The sequence below is a fragment of the Lepidochelys kempii genome, chromosome 1 (assembly GCF_965140285.1).
Source record: "Lepidochelys kempii isolate rLepKem1 chromosome 1, rLepKem1.hap1, whole genome shotgun sequence".
Lineage (NCBI taxonomy): Eukaryota > Metazoa > Chordata > Testudines > Cheloniidae > Lepidochelys > Lepidochelys kempii.
This window is the reverse complement of record NC_136380.1, coordinates 264,423,071-264,443,411: the sequence shown is the minus strand read 5'-3', so window position 1 is coordinate 264,443,411 and position 20,341 is coordinate 264,423,071. Positions and strand designations below refer to the sequence as shown.

Sequence of the window (20,341 nt, the reverse complement as noted above, 5' to 3'; positions counted from 1 at the left end):
ACCTTCTGCCTTTAAAAATATCAAATACTAAGGGGGAGATTTTCAGTGTCTGGAAACAAAAAGCCTAGTAGCATGTGTTAAGTATCTTGGCCAAAGACGACCTGTAATTGGTCTATGGACCACAGTTTGGGAACCTATGCTTTATATCATTGGAAAGCTGAAAACCATTTTTGTATCTGATACCACACAAGGTATTGGATTTTCTGATCACTGATAAATCAGAACCAGACAGTGCTGGATATTCTTTTGAAGACCAGTCAACTTCTCCAAGCGCTGGTCCAGGACCCAGTAATCAGAAAGCAAATAGTTTGATCTCTGGAGAGCTTCTCAGTAAATCGTAATTCCTTAAATGGGTGAATGCTTTGACTTATACAAATCTTAGTGCTACTTATGTCTCTCTGATTACAATTCAATTGGGGGCTTAAATAGATGGTTTGAAAGCATGGCTTACCCACTTATTTTCATGCTTGTTTGGTCAACTAGTGGGCTTTAAGTATGGTGAGTTGAAAATGTAGCTGCACAAATGATCTTGCCTGAAAGTAAAACTCGGGCACATCTCTGTGAAAATTTGGTCCAGCCCTTGGAGCGGCACTGACATGTCTGCTGCAAGAAGAGCAAAACTACTGACAGATTGTGACAATAAAATTAGAATTAGGGCTTTGACTTTGTAGAGAATCACATTTCATCGGTAATGGAAAATAGAGCCTTTCACCTTTAGGTTGTTAATTTCAGACTGGACTGTGGTCAAGGGAGATAGTAGATGGCTCAAAGGATTAAGAATATAATATGGAACGTCTAACCTATAAGTCACTGGTTCATTTTTTACCTAGGTCATTAACAGCTAAAATCCATTATTGCATCCATTAGCTTGTGTCAAATGAGTTGGGACGTCAGACCAGCAGTCCGTGAGGCTCCATGCTGATGCCAGTGCGGCACGGGGAAGTAAGAGTCAGTCTGTACACAGGCTTGTACCCAAATGTCCACAGGTGTGAATGAAAACTGGTTTAGTTTAGTGCAAGTCTGTGTGTGGACCTGCATAGATCAGAATAGAAGTGGCTTTAAAAGTCAGTTTAGATAACTGACCTTAGCTAAATGTGACACTTATCTCTTTTGGTAAGAATACGTCACCTAATGCAATGGCAAAAAAACTAAATTAAGGTAGAGCAGTGTTGCTTCGTGGCATGTCATCCTGTTGCAGAACATTGAGTTGAGCAAAACTCAAAACATCTGAAAATCAGGAATGCACAGTTAAGGTTGCCTGTGCAACCTTAACTCAGCCCTCTTTCTGCAATGCCCCACTGTGCCCCATTAATATACATACCTTTACTCTGCCAATCCCACAGTTGCTGAAATGTAAAAGTAGGTGAAACGCTTGTACAACCCATTCACTCTAACCCACAGGATTCCAACTAACACTTGCTGGGAGTGGGGAAGAGTTGTCCATGCCACCTTCCTGTAGCCTCTTTCAGCAACATCTAAATAAGCACATACACTGACCCTTGGTATTATGAGATTCAGGAAGTTGCAGATCCTGACACACTCACACCCTTAGCCAACTTCCCAGAAAGACTACTCACAGGATACCATCTCAACCTACACTTTCACTTAACCATCATTAAAGCATTAGAATCCTCTCATATTCCATTTCACTCCTGATATCCTTTGTAATAAAAGCTCTGTGCCCTGCTACTGACAAAACCTTCTTCACTTCTGCATAGAAATGGTGCATACTTCATCCTGAAGGTACACATGCACCTCTTCCCTTTCCTCACACACATGAGAGGGTGCAAAACATGGAACTTCTCATATCACAGTCACTGCTGTGTCACACTCCTCAAAGTAATCCACAGATCTCACAAACACACCTTTACCAAGCAGAGCTAACTACTGCCTCCACCATTCAGTACAGCTACACCTGACACACACGTGACCTGGAAGGCATGCAGATAATACATGCTTAGACTGTAGTCATATTCCAACTTGCTATTGATAATACCCTTTGTAATAAGAACCCTGTGCCCTGCTAATGATAGAATGTACACAATTCTGCATTGAAATGGTGCCTACTGGATCCTGAAGTTACACATGTAGCTCTTCCCTTTGCTCTCACTCATACTGGAAGATGCAAAACATAGATTTCGTTATATTATAACTACAAGTCTGCTACACACCTCAAAGTAATCCACGTCCTCCTATCACAAATACACTTTTACCAAGCAGCCCCAACTACTGTCTCCACCATTTAGAGAAGGTATATGTAACACACTGACTGCACTTTCAATGTATGCAAATAATTCCCATTGGCTACTGTCAGCTCCAAGGGAACAGAAGGAAGATTACATGGGCAATCTTTTTTGTCCTTTACTAGTGTAAGATGGAATCCTGTGGGTGAACATGAATGGGTTGTCAAAGGAGATGAAGAGCTTGTATATTTCAGCAACTATGGGGGTTGGCAGAGTAAAGTTATGTGTATTAACGGCATATTGGGACATTGTTGAAAAAGGGCAGAGTTAAGGTTGCTTAGGCAACCTTAACACTGCATTTCCTGGGTTTCAGAAGTTTTGAGTTTTGCTCAACTCAGCGTTCTGCAAGGGGACAACATCCTACCAAGCAACCTTAACTCTCCCTTAAAGTACATTTTTCCCTTTGAATTTTCTAGTTTTTTTAACAGAAAAAGGTATGCTGGTGATAGGAGTTAGGAGTCATTTAGGCAGTTGTCCATATCATGTCCTGCAATTTGCATACTGAGTCAGCTTGCCTCCACGCACACCCATCAGCTGGACCCCACCAGTCCAGACCTCGCCAACCATGCCCCTGACCCGTTCACTGCATTCCCCATTCCAACCTGTCTCTCCATCCACTACTGTACCCAGGACCTCCCACCACAAGCAAGGAACACATCTTCCTGAAGTCTTAGCTCCCTGGTATAGGAACACTTCTATTGCTTTACTTCCTCCCCTCCTATAACTCAACTCACATACAGTGCCTGGAGCGAAGGACAACTATGTTACAGTGGAATGGTATTCCTGTTCATGTTTCAGAGTGGTTGGAGGGTGGAGTTTGTGGCAGGACTGGAGAGAGAAATCACAGACAGTGTTTCTGTTCCAAGGTACTGACAGTTTTATGTTTGAGAGAAAGATCCTCTGACCCCTGTCCAATAAATGTATCCCATTGCCAAGAAACTGTGAGAAGTCAGAGTTTGCAATGTTTCTGTGTCATACAATACCCTTGTCCCAGGCATCTATGAACCCTTCAGTTTCCCAGTTAATGTTATTCCAGCACTTATTCATATCTTTCATATTATATATAGCAATTATTCAGGTGCTCAGCCAAATCAGAGAAAACTATCAAAGATCCTGGATATAGATCTCTGATGCAGTTTAAATCTGCTCTCATACCCAGATTCTGCCTGAGTGAATCTCCACAAAGTCCAGTAGATCATCTCTTAAATCGCCTGTTAGACACTGCAGCGATTCTTAAGTAACCGGTTGTTAGACACTGCAGAGAGGGCAAAATAAGGTGCCCAGTGCAGGCCACCTCTCTCCATCCAACTCAGTGTGTACTCAGCAGTCCCCATGTCATGGTGTACTCCTTGCTCTCCCACAAACTAATGCAGTCTCATAATCCAGGAATCACCCAGTATCCACACCTATTTCTTTTCCCTCAGCAGTCAAGGCATAGGTGCCAACTCCGGGGGTGCTCCAGGGCTGGAACACCCATGGAAAAAAGTTAGTGGATGTTTAGCATCCACCAGCAGCCAGCAGCCAGCTCCCCCCCTCCCGCCCAGTGCCTCCCGCTCGCCACAATCAGCTGCTCTGCAGCATGCAGGAGGTGCTGGGGGTAGGAAGAGGAGCGGGGACGGGACCTGCTCAGGGGAGAGGGCGGAACTGGTTGGGAAGAGGCAGAGCAGGGGCAGGAAGAGGCAGGACGGGGGTGGAGTGGGGGCAGGGCCTGGGGCAGAGTGGGAGTTGAGCACCCCTATAGAAAGGAGGAAGCCGGTGCCTGTGAGTCAAGGTACCTGTGCTGTCAGTTCTGAACCTTTGTGCCTTTGGAAGCACCACATTAATCTGCCCTGAGATCAGGAAGTAGCCACTTGCTCCCCTCCCCAGTGTCTAGTAAAATACAGATTTTTCTCAAACCACCAATCCGAGGTTTGCCTACGTCACCTTCTCCAAAGCCACAACCTTAACAGTGCATTTCCTGGGTTTCAGAAGTTTTCAGTTTTGTTCAACTCAGTGTTCTGCAAGAGGACAACATCCCACCAAGCAACCTTAACTCTGCCTCAGGACAGATTTTTGTCATTGAATTTCCTAGTTTTTTGAACAGGAAAAGATATGCTGGAGATAGGAGTTAGGAGTCATTTAGGCAGTTGTCCATATCATGTCCTGCAATTTGCATACTGACCGCAGAGAGGCAAGACCTCCCATATCCCAGTTTATATGGGGGGCTCAGACTGCCTTAGTGGTGCAAGAGTCCATCCCCTGCCACCCCAATCTGGGCGCACACATGGGAGGGGAGAATGTGGGGCTGACAGGTGCCCTATTTCACCCAACTCCTCTACCCCTCCCCCAAACATCCGCCTTCCCAATATCCCACCCCTCCACTCCCCCAACCTCCATTTCTCCCTCACTTGAGCCCCCAACCTCTCTCCACTCTCCCTTACCACCTGTCCTCATTTGGCTCCCTTCCTATAACCCCCCCTTTCTTCACTGCAGCCCCAAATCCCTTTCTCCCACTTCCTCTCCCCTCCCTGGAAGCATTCATATGTCTATTTTCCCCCTCAAAAACCTTGATTACATTTCCTCCAGAATAAAATTGCCATCCATGACTCACAAATTGCAGCAATCTCTGGTCACTCAGTCCAAAACTCCTTTGGTTTTAGGTGGGGGCTTGTGATTAATTTATCCTTCAGTATGTTAATTGAAGGATGAGTTCACAGCCGTGAGTCTCAATGAGGTCTGTGATTCATCCAGTCATTAATACCTCTCAGTTTAACAGTACAAGGCAGCAGAAGGAAACTGGGTTTCCAGAGGAGCCTGTAAGGCAGGAATCCCTTTGTCAAATGATCCAAAATTTGGGTCACTAACCCTACTCTGCACTGTCCTGAGGCACACAAAATTTCAAAGGAATCTGATTAAACATGTAGATTTTAGAGACTTAGAAAGATCAACCTTTAAACAGAAGTTGTGACACAGCTTTAACTATCACGGCGCTTCTATGTCACTATAATGTTGCCTTAGCTAAGGCTGCTTCTATTTAGAGTGAGGCAGTTAAGGATTTACTGTGACTTAACAGTGTTATTTGATTGGCTTTTGCATTAAAAAAATCCTATAGTTTACATTAAAGTTACAATTTCAGACATAAGAAAGGAAAAAGTGAAGGTTCTTTTATGGTAGACTGGGTGCACTTCCAACATTTCTACTGGTTGGAGAGATATTACTGGTTTGGCTGCTAAAACTGATAGAATCTTTCCAAACTGAAGAATTTAAGGATGGCTGTTGCAATGTCAACTCTGCTGTGTAGCACAGACTGCATATTTTATACATTTAACAACATGACAGTTACGTACTAAGCTGTGCATTTAAAGAGAAAAACAGAAATAGGAAAAATTACTTCTGAGCAGTATGGTTGAATTAACTTTACCATGAGAACCTAAAACTTTCTGATTTCTCTTCTTTGGATCATTCCCATTCATCATAGTATCGGAGGGTGAATACAATACACGTTTTTGCAATTACCATGTATATATTATTTATGTCTTGCAAAGTGTTCCTTTAAACACCTGGAGGCACAGTTTAGCATCTGGCATCACAGCTCGTTCCTGTGGAAGCAGCTATGATGTCACAGAAATTTAGATTGTGACATCACTGAGTGGATCAAGGAGGAGGAACAGAAGAAAAATGAGATATAGAGAGAGGACCCTGCCATGGATACACTATAAAGGCTACCAAGTGAGGAAGGGCTCTTTCATGATTAGAGCTTTGAATTAGGAGATTGCTGAGGAGAGTCTGGGACTTAGGTATGCAGAGGGTTAAGCATGAAGATATGTAGGGTTGGCAGAATTCAATTTTTTTTAAAAAGTTTTTGACAGATATTATCGATGTTTATTTTTAAGCATTTTTTTATTCTTATCAATTTACATTTTCACAGGTGTGGAAAATTATGGGGGGGAATCCGACATTAGTGGGGGTCCACCAATAATTGTTTAATGACACTAGATGTTAAGATTGAAAAAGTTAAAGTTTTATAACCACTCAAACACAAATTGTCAACGTCACATGTCAAAATACACAAGATAAATATCTTTAAATCCAAACTCTAATAAGCTCACAAGTAGCATTTTTCTTACTGTGCCTCTCTGTAAATTTCAGCTGTTATCGATGGAAATATTTTTTCATGGGTTTGTGTGTGTACGATGAAATCAGCGCTTATCAACATACACAAATGAGATTCTAATCTTTCCAAGCCTAAAGATATAGTATGATAGCTCCATGGAACTGTTTCTCATTACAGACCCCCAAAATTAGAGGAAATTAAGCAAATCCTGAATTGTTTTTTGCCTTGGGGAACTAAACTGTTCGTTTTCTTGTAGCCCCCACTCTGAGACCTGGTGGATGTGCATGGACCCCACCTTCTCCCTTACACCTCATCCCCTCCAACCATGCCCATCGTCTGAGTAGACACAAAATACAGACATCCTGTCTTCTCTCTCGCACTCTCCTCCCTTTGGGACCCAAAAGTGCAGAGAGCTTGTTCTTTCTTTCCTTTCCACCAGCCATGCTTGATTCTCTCTCCCTGCTTCTCTCCTCAGGAAAAAAGAGCCCGGACCTAGGGGAGTATGACCCCCTCACTCAGGCTGACAGTGATGAGAGTGAAGATGACCTTGTGCTCAACTTGCAGAAGAATGGGGGAGTCAAGAACGGGAAGAGCACCCTGGAGGAGGTGCTGGACCCAGACTCAGAAGTGGAGGTCGAAGTGACAAAGCAGCGGCTGTCAGAGAGTGTCCCAGATGGGTACCCTGCAGAGGCCACTGGCAGTCTGGAGCAGAAGGCAACCTCCTCCCTGATGCCTTACCTGCGCACAGCAGTCTTTTTGCTTACCATGGTTATCTCCATGATTCTGGTGCTGGTGTGCGCCTTTCTCATTCCTTGTCCTCCTAGAGACTTGCATAACACCTGGAACCGCAACCTTGGCCAGGAAGCAGGTGAGAGACCATCAGGAACAGCAGCTGTGTGAGATTGGGCAGGGGGTAGCTCACAGGGTGGATGTGGGGGAAAGACCCACCTGGGAGAGTTTGTTTAGAGCAGAGGAGCAGCAACTTAATCCTCTTCACCACTGCATATGCTCTGAGGCCATAAACAGGCATATGGCTGATGCACCTAGCCTTCCTCTGATCCCTATTAAATATGGTACATGTCTCAGGCCAGTCCGAGATAAATCTGTTGTCCAATAAGGTCTTACTTTCTCCAGTGCCAAAAAAATAGCAGGGTTCTTCTGACTCTCCTCCCATGTCACCCCTCTGCCTGGATGGCGTTACCCATTTTGGAATTTGCCCCAGATATAGATGGGCTAGTCCACTTTGGTCCCCATCACTTCCTTATCCAGAGATTACACCCCACAAGCTCCTCCATTCACACGGGGTGTGGGGAGGCAGAGACAACCCGAGCCTGCCAATAGTGGGGGGGCAGAGTGAGGTCAGCTGGCTTCAGTAGTGTTAATGAGCATGCTCAGTACAAGCCAAGCAGCAAATCTGGGTGGGGGGATATGACGTGTTGCCTGGGGTGGGGAGGAATGGATTTTCCTTTGTGTCTGCAAATTGCCTTAACTAATGTTATTTCCTCTGCATATTTCTCTCCCTGTTAAATCTATAAATCAATAATTTAAATGTTCTGAGGTCTTTGTCCCTCCTCAAACAGTCATAGAATAGCTAGCTAATCTGTGGTATTTTCTAAAGTGCTTCCCCTCTTATATCTCCATTGAGACAGAATGATTGGTGACGTGATTCTGTTAGGCCCTGATGTGATACTATTCCTTTTTCTTCTTTCCTCCTCCCATTTGTGGGCTCTGAGAAGCCAGTCAGATGTGGTGCCAGATCACTGCAGTGGATGCAGATAATTCATCTCTGCTGGCTCCTGTAGGCCCCTGCTGGATCTCTGGCTGAGCCTGGTGCTGGAGCTGTGCTGTGTGGGGAGGGACATAACAGCTGGGGGAACAGTGCTGCTTCGGTAATCTCCTGTGGATTCCATGATGGCTGGTTATTCAGACCCCTTTTCATTCAGGCTTGTCCTCATCCCCATTATACAGAGTGGGTTTGGCAGCTATTCTGATAGCAGCTCCTGATTTGCTTTGACTGTCACAGGTGGAGTGCTGTTCCCACTGGAGCTCTCCGATGTGAATGGTGATGGGCTCCCGGATATCCTGCTCTCCTTCACAGCCCTGATGAATGCTAGCGTATTGGGTAAGGTGTTATCTGCCGACTTTGCTTCGCCAGTGATGCCAGCCTTGATGGCTCTTTTGTTGGGTTGTCTAGTGTTTTTTTTCTTATTTTTCTCCCTGTGAGCCTTCATGGGAGGAGTTCCCGTAACCATCTGCGGAGTTGCCACATTGTCCTCCTTCAGACCTCTCCTTAAAACAGCTCACTTCTGCTGTGAAAGTCCCAGCTGATATATTGATTGACAGTAGTAATGTTACTGCGCCTGGCTGTTTAATGTTAAACAGCCCACTCCCCCTCAGCAGGCTGCTTTTAATTTCTCTGCTAACATTTGCATAAGAACACATGGGATAACCCATCAGAAGTCTAGAAATAACTTAGCTTGTCACTGAGTGCTGCTGGTTTCCCACTGCTCCAAGCTTCCCGTTTCTGGAGCTTCCCAGCTGCCATTGTACTGCATCTCCACAGACTGTCTTCACCTCGTAGTGACATGAAATCTGTTCCAGTCCCAGAGAAACAGTCAAGAAGCAAGGCTCCATTATGCTGGAGTGTATTGACAATATCTGGTGCCTAATTGCAATGATTGGTGTAATACAAATACAGATAGAAAGGAAATTTTCCCTCCCCCATGGCAGAGTGCTACATAAGTAAGGCCCCATGTACTCCATTACAAGTGAGATGTAAATTCCACACCAGGGTCCCTGGTGTCCAAGGAATTCTGGTGCAGCAGATAGAAAATCCGATGGCAGGTTCATTTCAATTAAAAAATTGTGATTGTACTGAATTAAATATGAAAATGAATCATTCAACCTGTGTGGTATTCCCCGTGTTCTTTATTTTACACTGTTCTCACATTTTCAGTTTTCAACATGAAGCAGATTTTTGTACTGGCCTCACATTAACTGCACTGTAGATGCTGTTAGGGAGAAGTTGGAAGTTTTGCCATCTGGATAAGACCTATGTGGGGCTCTTAGATGTGGAGACTAATAAGCACATTAGCTGGATGTTTCTGCTAAAATGATCAACAGTATGTGTGATGTTAGGCTGACATTAAACTTATCATCATTAGGTATTAAAGTCAACATTTGATTAAAACATATTGGGGTACTTCATACTCCATTTAGCTATTATTTTGTGCTGTCTGCAGACTCAGGCAGACAACACTGTTTGACACTGATTGCATGCTTTCAAGGTGTTTTTCACAACAATGAAGGCTAGAAACATGGAGGGGGGGGGGATCAAAAAATAAAAAACCTAGATTGTGGAGCAAAATTCTGCTGCCACAGAATCACAGAACATACAGGACCCTGTGCATAACTAGCCAGGTTCCTAATAGAAGGGTAGTTGCAACTTCCAAGCATTAACCATTGGCCAGCAGAAGAATAAGCATTAAAAAGAACAATAGTCTAGTCTGGTGTGACAACAGTTAGGGTGATGAATTGAATGGACCAATAGTTGCTCGGGTAGGGCAAATATTATGTTCCTTTGCCAACCAAGAACAGAAATGTAACTTCAGGTGTTTCTATGGACAGTTACTGCCAGTCCTATTCCTGTGAGCTAACAAGGGACTGAAATAACCAAACTCATGGGATTCTTGTGAATGTTACCACTTTAATCTTATGGCACCTTAGAGACTAACAAATTTATTTGAGCATAAGCTTTCGTGGGCTACAGCCCACTTCATCGGATGCATAGAATGGAACATCTAATAAGAAGATAGATATATATACATACAGAGAACATGAAAAAGTGGAGTAAAAGGCTAATTAATTAAGACGAGCTATCGTCAGCAGGAGAAAAAAAAACGTGTGTAGTGATAATCAAGATGGCCCATTTAGACAGTTGACAGGAAGATGTGAGGATACTTAACTTTAGGGAAATAGATTCAATATCATCTTAATTAATTAGCCTCTTACTCCACTTTTTCATGTTCTCTGTATGTGTATATAGATATCTTCTTACTAGATGTTCCATTCTATGCATCCTATGAAGTGGGCTGTAGCCCACAAAAGCTTATGCTCAAATAAATTTGTTAGTCTCTAAGGTGCCACAAGTCCTCCTGTTCTTTTTGCGGATACAGAATAATACGGCTGCTACTCTGAAACCACTTTAAGCTTGTCCACTTGGGGACAGCACAGAGTAGCAGCATAACTGAACGGCGTGTCCCCCTGAGATCACTCTGCCTTTTTCCTCTCTTTCCTTTGATTGCAAAGGACCTCACTGTCCCTCTTGTGTGTCTGCAGGTGTTTCTAGGCCATCAGTAACTGTCATGGCCCTTTCTGGTATGAACGGCAGCACCCTGTGGTCCAGCCACATTCCAGAAGAGACTCGGAGTGTGCAGTGTAAAGGACTGATTCTCACCGCCCCAGCTGAGCCTGTCTGCCTTGTGACTGGAACATCCAAATTCCTCAGCCTTCTCCATGCCTCCTCAGGTAGTTCCAGGCATGAATGTGTGGATGAACTGATCACCTGGAATAATTCAGCACCATGGTAACAACAGAGGAACAAGTCCATAGCTAAAAGAAAACTGCAGAGTAATACAGAAGATGATCTAATCCAGGGGTTCTCAAACTGTGGGTCAGGACCTCAAACTGTGGGTCGCGACCCCATTTTAATGGAGTTGCCAGGGCTGACTTAGACTTGCTGGGGCCTGGGGCTAAAACCAAAGCCTGAGCCTCACCGCCTAGGACCAAAGTCCAAGCCTTGGGCAGCGGGGCTTAGGTTACAAACCCACTGCCTGGGGCACAATCCTTTGGGCTTTGGCTTTGCCCCCCTCTCCACCGGGGACGGTGCGGCTCTGGCTTTGGTTTTGCCTCCCCAACCTCCCACCTGCAGCAGAGGGGCTTGGATGGGCTAGGGCTTCGGTCCCCTCTCCTGGGGTTGTGTAGTAATTTTTGTTGTCAGAAGGGGGTCACAGTGCAATATAGTTTGAGAACCCCTGATCTACTCATTAACAAATATTGAATTACAGGGAATAATATGTAATGTAATCCTTTGCACTTCATTAATGTAGCCCTATAACATCCCTGTGATATAGATAAAGGATATAGGAGTCATTTCACCTACCATTGAAATGTAGCCACCTCTTGAGTGGAATGCAGCAGCTGTTTCACAACAACACAGATGCACTAAACATCATATCTAGAGAAAGAGGTGAGGAAGTATGCTGTAGCCAGTTACATCTTCAGGAGAATTTAGGTGGATAAAAGTATTTACCAGATCTGAGTGAATATTGCATTTTTAGTCATTTTGATTATGTTGACGCTCTTTTTATGTTTACCCTTAATGGACATCCTTGCAACTGAATTTGCGAGCAGAAATGTTCATGGGAACAGTGAATTTTAGGCAAATGTTGGAGAATATTCTTGGAGCTTGAATGAGTATTTGCAGTGGAACCTTGGGTCTAAGAGTTTTACTCATGCAGTTGGGAACATAGAAATGTTCCATGACTTCTGTGCCCAGTGAAAAATAACCACCACAGCTTGACTTTCAAACGGTTGTTATGAATTAATCCGGTGAGACTGTTTACATGCGTAAGTGTTTGCAGGGTCAGGTTAGTCTCTCTGAACTCAGTACTACTGCTGGTGTGAGTACAGTTACTTGTGTGCCTAAGCATTTGCAGGATCTGGCCCTAACTTTGTTCTGTACTTTGGAGGGGTGAGGGGGCTTTCCCACAGCAGAAGCGGGAGAAAAGAATGTTAAAATGTGATTGTAAAAGGATAGTAATTGGCAGAGGGACTCAGAGGGCAGGGAGAGCATCTGGAATTACTTCGAACTTGTTTTTTAATTTGGTTAAAAAAATTGCGAATCCTCTTTTACTGGGCCCTTACGCGGGTCCCCACTGACAAACCGTGTTTAAAATCACTTCTGCTTGCATGCCTTTATCCCCCCATGTGGAGAAGATAAAGATGCAACAGGGGCTCTTTCTGGTTGGAAATTTAACTGAGACACAGATTTCCATTTCCAAAATCTGTCCCTCCAACTATGCGTTCCCATCTGTTCCGTTCCCTGGGAGTGGCTGCATAGCCGTGACATCAACAATCACACTTTACTACTGGCCAGTTAGGACAACTGGTGTCCTGCAAAGCCTCTCTCTTATTTAGGATCTGATCCTGGCAGTTGAACCCCAGAAGAGTTGCAGTTTCAGAATCAGACCCTGATAGAGATGTCAGTACACAAATAAAGCAAAGCATTGGCAGGGTGAGACTCAAGAGCAGTTCACAGCAGTGGGGAGGGAAGAATTCTGCTTTCCACTGTGTGTGAATTCCACAGCCACCAGTTCTAGGTTGGGCTTGTTACTCATGCTGTTGGGCGACAGTGCCTTCTCCCCCTTCCTCCTTCAGGAAGGTTTAGTTGGACTCCCTGGGGATTCTCATGAATTCTGCTTTCTTGAAGTGCTGCAGTGCTCAGATGTTCTCTCCTCCTATAGGGAAAACCATCTGGACATTGAACCCAGCCCACCTGCCAAGTGGGACCCTGGCTGCACCAGCCGTCATGCTGCCAGATTTGGATGGGGATAAGGTTGGAGATCTGGTGGTTCTGGCCATTGGAGAGACCCAGGTATGATACATCCCCACTAGAGCTCTGAATGGGCCTGAATCTTTGGAGGGGGAGCAGGGCCATGGTCTAAAGAGAGTATAGTGGGGGAATGGTACAAATTCCTTCATCCAAGTAGTTTCCTTACCTCACATTCCCCTTAGGTACAAACCTGGCTTCCTTCTCTTGCTCTGGAGAACAGGATCAAGAAGTAATGACATTGTCTCTATCTTTTATCAGCTGACGAATGTCATTGTTGAAGTAAAAAGAAAAGGAGTACTTGTGGCACCTTAGAGACTAACCAATTTATTTGAGCATGAGCTTTCGTGAGCTACAGCTCACTTCATCAGATGTTGATGTCACATTCAACATCTGATGAAGTGAGCTGTAGCTCACGAAAGCTCATGCTCAAATAAATTGGTTAGTCTCTAAGGTGCCACAAGTACTCCTTTTCTTTTTGCGAATACAGACTAACACGGCTGTTCCTCTGAAACCTGTCATTGTTGAAGTAATTAATCATTGCCCACCGGCTGAGACGTGAGAATCACTCTCTTTCTCCTGTGCTTCCCCCTTTAGCAGTTACTGCTTTTGTTTTTAAAGTGTTTTTGTAGCACTAGTGAAAGCTGACAATTTAACAGCCCAGTGATGTGCTCTGTTTAGCTACAGAAGAGACGTCCCTGCCTGGCAATCATGGTGCAAACTTCCCCTGTGCTGCTCCGTGCACAATGACTTAGAAGGTACTGCCTTTAAGGTTGATGAGGGAGTTCAGACTCCAACGTCCATTCATTCACTGGCACCTCTGCTACTGACAAGGGTGCCTAGCATGTTGGGGGGGTTGTGACAAGGACATCGTAACAGAAGGAACTAGACCAAGACTGCTAGCTCACACAGGAAACAAACAGAGGAAGTGGGAGGGAAGGAAAAAGATTCCAAATGGTTTGTCACTTGATACATGCTGCTGTGTGGGGAGGGAATGGCAGAGCTTTTCATGCTGGGGAAGAGAGGCTGCCTACTGTGTGTGAGTCAACTCCCAGAATTCCCTGCGTCTCTCTCACCTTTGCAGCCAGACCTGTGCTTTATCCTGGTATCGGGTAAGACGGGAAACCCTCTGGGTGGGCCCGTGAAGTACAGCATCAATGGAGAAGGAAAACTGATCGGCCCCCAAGCCCACATTACCAGCCGAGGAGCCATCTATATCCTGTTTGGCTTTGGTAAGATGGGCCACGGGCCCCTGCCACTTCCATTTGATCTCTTTTCTAAGGCACTTTAAAGCTGGGATTGCTGTGAGCTCTGCCAGGATGTTCCTACCATGCCTTCCACTGGTGGAGGCTCAGATTTGGAGAAGATGGGAGCTCCCCACACCAGTGTAGGAAATGGCACAGGAACAGTGATACCTGGTTGCAGCTCCTAGGACTAGAGTGGCTTGGAGCTCCCCAAAGCCACTGATCCTCCTACACCTCTTCCTACATTATGTCCTGCTGGGAGAGGCCGAGACTCTCCTCCTGCTTTTGTTTGATCACTTTCCACCTGCAAGTGGTCCCAGCCTCTTGTGCTCTCAGGACTGTCATCCAACAAGTGAGAATCTCAATCTTTGCTCTCCCTGTAATGTATTTGCTAGGTAATGTCCAAGCAGTCGCCCTGAGGGATCTCTTTGCCCAAGCCAGAAACCGTGACAGCTTCCCTCCTGTTCTGCAGCGGGAGGAGCCAGAGTGGGAGAAGCGCAGATCTGTCAACTTATCGGAGCTCATTGACATTTACAGGTGGGTTGTGGTCTCACCATTTGGGCTAAGCTGTAGTTCTGCCTGGGCACTGTTAGGGGTGCCCCTTCCACTTGAATATCTCTGTTCATCAGAGTCGCCTAGGCAATGCCTGTGATATCAAGAATTCCAATTCCCTCCCTGTTCCAGTGTTTGCAGTGGGCAAATGCCATGTGTTATAAAGAGAACCTCTTGTTCCTCTGAGCCCTTGTTCCCCCCCTTACAGCCACACGTGCATTTGAATAAGCCCGCACTGAGGAAAAAAGGTGTGTTTTTAAATAATTAAGAGTCCAAGTTAGCAGCGCTGTCTGTGCACAGCAGAGTGGGCCAGGGTCGTGTAGCTCCTGGGTGTCCCTTATTCTCCACACAGTGATTCAATGCCCAGCAGAGCCTGGGAAATCCTTTAGTGTGACTGGGAACAAGGAGAAAGCAGCAGGCCCCAGTTTGTATGAGGCAGTGAAGTGGGGATTCAGTCACAGGAAAAAACCTGGATTAGACTCTCACATATTCAAAAGTTTAGAGCTTGGCATTGTCTGCTTTTATTTCAATAAGTAAATAAAACCTGTGAAGTGCAATTGCCTAATGTCGGCTTTCTGCCTCTCCCAGCGGGGGCGTTGAGTTCCTGCAGATGGTGACGGCTTCAGATACCAACTGCAGCGACCTCCTCATCACCACAAAACACAGCCTGACTCTGCTGCGAGGAGAGGACCTGGAGCCCCGCTGGAACCTGGAGCTGCAGGACATTCACAGGTTAGTTACACTTTTGTTTTTTCTGTCTCTCCTTTTTCTCTTTCTCTCCTCCAGGCACACACACACCTGTGAGAATCATCTGGAATTATTCCCCAAGCTTGCAGGGATACCAGGGAGCTGGAGTCATGTGCGTGTCGGTATGTTAGTGCTGTGGGGAGGGGAGAATGGGAGAGGGAAGGAACGAATTAAAGGGACGGACTGAATAGCCAACATACTAGATTCAAAGAGTGACGTCCATCTTAGTATGCTGAAAGGAAGAAATTCATCCCTGTGCAGGCAGCCAGCATGTGGTCTATGCCGCACTTAAGCCCCTCTAGATGACGGTGCATATGCTCCGTGCTGGCCCTTGCACAAGGGTATATTTCACTCAAAGAGCTTAAGGAAGTTGCAAAATCCCCTGGGACAATAACAACAAGTAATTTCCCCAGCAACCGCAGCATTAACTGGTTGAATATACACCTGAATATACAACTGGTTGAATATTCACCTTATTTCTCAGTTGGCAGAAATAATTTGTTGGCAGCATAAACCAAAAACTTGTTTTGGTACCTACAAAGGTGGATACAACTGTGAACTTAGTGTTAACTAACAGGTAGGAATTTATAGAGGAGGCGAGTGTAGAATCTTCATTAACCAGTAACGATCACTGTACAATTGGGTGTGATGTCCTAATACGCCTACGAGGACACAGTGATTACTTTGAAAAGGGCAGATTGCAAAACTTATGCAGGAAAATGGTGAAGAGGAAGTGAAATATAAAGGTGGAAACATGGTTAGATCATGGAATCATTCTACAGCCTGTACAGGACTATTGTGCCAACGGCCCAGATAGGCTGTTTTTTCTCAGTGGGTAGATACAAAGAGTAAAAAGGGGGATAAAACATTCATAGTAAAGTAGAGAAGGGGATGAGTTTATTAGCGCTAAAAGAATATCATTTAATAAATGAAAACCCTACTTAAACAACATAGCACGAAGTACAAACTCTGCCAGGAATTGTCACACATGAAACAACGGGAGGGATGGCGTGTCAAACATACAATGTCTAAACCCAGCGACCATTCCTGAAGGCTGAAGAATTTTGGAAAGGGGAGCAAAGGAAGATTCTGGAGGTAACAGACTGGGAAGCCTCACTTCACTAATGGGGATAGTGAAGGCCATTCTCAAGTCTTGTCGTCATTGGAGATTGGCTCCAGTTACAGCCGCCAGTATAGCCATACCAGCCCAGACACATCGGGGAGACAGGCTAAGCTGCAGTTTCCAAATGTGCAGCTTACACATCCCGGGTTCAGTCAGGGACAAGCTGCACAGTTTATAGGGCTTTTCCCATTCACACCAGGGTTTTTGTACCTGTGCAGCTACATTGGGGGTTGGAATCCGCACAACCCCCCAGCATAGACAAGGCCTAAGGATAGAATAGTAAAACACTTGGATAAGTGTCACTCAGTAGAGTCAAACCCACACAGCTTCTGTTCGGGGAAATCTTGCCCTTTTGGAAAAAGGTAACAAAATACAATCATTGATAAAGGCGTCCTGGTCGATATAATTTTATTGGATTTTCAAACAGCTTTTGATAGGATCCTTTAAGACCAGAAAGAAGAATGAGTAGCCAGAAGCTAAGGGACAAAGTCTGGTGGACTAGCAATTGATTAAGCAATTGAAAATCAGGTTGTAAATGGATGATTTGCAGAGGAGAGAAGGTTTAATAGCAGGCTATCCCAGTAATTAATGTGGTGGCAGAATTGGTTTGTTACACCGCTGATTTTGAAGAGGAAGTTGATGTCGATTGATGGACAGCACCTAAAGTATGTTTTCAGTTTGGGGAAAATTCCAGATGAATTCAAACCCACAGGGGAATCAGGAATCTTGATGGCAGAGGAAATTCACCTTAAAAAAATGTAAGGTAACATTCACAGGCACAAAGTAGCCTCCACTTCTTGTTTATGCCAAGACACAGGATTCTCCAAGGTAAATGACTTGGGAAACATTGATGCTAGTTTAAAGATATCTGCCACCGGGTTCAGAGGCAGTGAAAAAGGAAGTGGCATGCTTGGTGCACTACAAAGGGGATGAGCAAATACAGAACACACTATGGGGATATTGTATTGAAGAACTGTCTGCTCTTATTTGGAGCATTGTGTCCAGATCTGTCCACTTTAAGAAAGATAGAACTCAGAGTCAAAAAGCCAGAGAGGCAAGCTAGATGGTTAGAAAACTCAGGAGTTTACATATGATGCAAGAGATACAAATTTAGGATTATATAGCCTAGAAGGAGAAGAGTGAGAGGGGACTTGAGCTGAACTATTAAAGGTTAAGAAGGGTTTAGTAAAAACTGGCCAGTGACTCTTTGTCACACTGGCCCACAATAAAGGAACAAGGAGTAATGTGATAAAAATAACGGTAGATATATTTAGAACCTCTGCTGCCTCACACATCATATAATCAGTTTGTAAAACTTACTGCTGCAGGCGGTCAGACAGTCAAAAACTGTTGATGGATTTTAGAAGGTCTCGATAATTTTATGACTGCTAATACAAATGAGTAGTTGTGCATGCTAAGGAAAGGGTAATAAAATGTCAGGCTGCATTATGATAAACTGATTGATTACCATATGACTCAGCCAGGAATTTCCCCCTGTGTTTATGGCACTGAAGAATTGCTTAGGAGCATTGTGGTTATTTTTCCCTCCTCTGATGTATCCGTGAATGGTTGCTGCCGGTCAAGGACTATGCCTGGTGGATTAAAGGCCTGATCTGGTTTGGAAAATCCTGTGTAAATAGAAGCGGGATGAGTGTCCATCAGGGGAAGATTACCTAAAAGCAGGTGCACTGTCTCGCTCGATATTCCGTGCTTTTCTGGTCACTGTTACTTTCTCAATATTCACAGCCAGCCTGCCCCTGGCTACTTCAATGCTGACCAAACCCTGGACTTCATGGTGCAGGCGCAGAGCAACAACAATGTGAAAAAGGTAAATCCTAGGAAAGCAAACACTTGGGGAGGACTGTGGTGGGACAGAAGAGAGGGCAGGGTATGTGCTAGCTGTAAGGTCCCAAGTCTCTGCCATAATCATCTGTCTCTTCCCATTTCGATGGCTGATGGTGCTCACGTTGTGTCCCCCTCCCTGTTTTCAGATGCTGGTGGTGGATGGTAAATCAGGCCTCCCTGTTTGGAGCTATGATCTCCCGTGTCACATGCAAGAATCTGATGCACTGTCAGTGATGACTTTGGAGAGGAAATCTGTTTTTCTCTTCTGGGCTGACGAAATGCAGCCTGCATTACAAAACTTGGTAAGCAAGAGCCCTGTTCCCACTTGGAAGCTTTCTGCCTGAGGAGTATTCAGTCTCTCCCCCTTTTCTTATGTCTTCTTCAGTTACAATGTTACTGAACTTAAAACCTTCCATATGGGATGGGTGGTGAGATGGGGTGGTCTCTTGGTTCTAAATTCTGAACTGAGCATGTACACACACACACACACACAGTCTGCTTTTAAATCTACTACTAGATTATTAATATTTTTCCTTAAATAGCTGCCATTTTTATAGGCGCCACATAAATATGAGCTCCCCTGTACCTGTTCAGCAGTTCAGATCCACTCTGTCATTGGTAATGATGTGGAACGCAATCAAGACCCCGCACGTATTAGTTTTTGTCATGGGAGACCAGGTGAGAATAAATTGTATGTAGGCCAAGAGGGAGAACAGAAGCGAAGGAAATGCATTTTAGGTGGCGTTACGCACACCCATATCTACACGAGGAGGAATAACATAATGAAATCTTCCACCTGTCTCAGGTCCGGTAAAGTCAACCATCACCATGGTATCTGAGTGAAGGGAGAGAAAAAGTGTACAAGGCCTTCAGGCCAGCTCTGTCTAAATTCTGCAGTGATTGTCAATAGCAGTTGAGTCTCACCCCTCGTGGTTGTAGCTAATGGCTGCAGTGCTTGCTGTATGTCTAGGGGAGAGAGAAGTGAGAGAACTCTGTGGGATGCTGCAGAAGCCTTTCCTAGCCCAAGTGTCACTGGGACAGTGTGCCCCCTCCTAAAAATATAGTCTTCCTAAGCCCAGAACTCTTTTATATGGAAGTGGGGTGGGGGGTTGTGCGAATGTTCAGCTAAACGTGTGTTTTCCAGGAAGGAACTCCAGGGTTTAGCTTCCATAATCATTTCAACCAGCATTCCACAGCTCGGTGGGCAGGCTGCTAGACTGGTCCAGGAGAGGGGAGAGCAGTGAGGAAGGGAGAACTAGCTGAGTCAAAAAAAAGCTGCATGATCTTGGATCAAAACCACAGCTGTCACTTGCACCTGTGACAGTTCTTAATGGAGACAGCCCCATGAAAAACTCGCATGAATGAGCTCAGACAGCAGCCTGCCAAGCCAAGCCTCCCTTTTCTGCTATTCAGCATGCTTGCAAGAGCAGGCGCAGCCTGGCACTATGAAGCCACCAATGGAGGGCAACACCCAAGAGGAGGGTGGCAAGGGAGGAAAAGAACAAGAGCAAAAAGAACTTTAAAAATATACAGCAAAAAATAGACGGAAGACAAGAAAGGGGAAAAAAGAACAGAGAGAGTGAGGGAAAGGAACGAGAAATGTGCCAGGGTGTGGCGTGAAGGGACATAGGGATGGGTGGAGGAGTGCCTCACAAAAGGAGTTCTAGCTAAAGAAAATTGATAACTGCTGCTTTACGGCTTCTACAGAGCCGTCTGTCAGGGCAGGAGCCTGTGGACAACTTGCTCTCTGAGGAAGGGATTCTTGTTTGCTTTAGTGACTTGTTCTCCTGGTAGCTGGGCTTACAGTGGTCCCTGCCTACTGGATGGTTGTGCCAGTTCCCATAGCTTCTGTTGCATTTGCAAAAGTCTCACCTGCCGCCCTCT

The 20,341-nt window shown here is 45.1% G+C and overlaps 1 protein-coding gene across 1 annotated transcript in view; it reads left to right on the top strand.

Moving 5' to 3' along the window:
* The window catches only part of FAM234B (family with sequence similarity 234 member B), a 28,493-nt gene that overhangs the window by 2,928 nt on the left and 5,224 nt on the right, over window positions 1-20,341 (top strand). Inside the window, exons 2-10 of the mRNA XM_073327322.2 lie at window positions 6,812-7,204; window positions 8,360-8,458; window positions 10,675-10,863; window positions 12,861-12,991; window positions 14,031-14,178; window positions 14,586-14,727; window positions 15,331-15,474; window positions 18,359-18,440; window positions 18,604-18,759. Coding sequence (XP_073183423.1) covers window positions 6,812-7,204; window positions 8,360-8,458; window positions 10,675-10,863; window positions 12,861-12,991; window positions 14,031-14,178; window positions 14,586-14,727; window positions 15,331-15,474; window positions 18,359-18,440; window positions 18,604-18,759 — 1,484 coding nt within the window. The remainder of the gene's footprint in view (window positions 1-6,811; window positions 7,205-8,359; window positions 8,459-10,674; window positions 10,864-12,860; window positions 12,992-14,030; window positions 14,179-14,585; window positions 14,728-15,330; window positions 15,475-18,358; window positions 18,441-18,603; window positions 18,760-20,341) is intronic.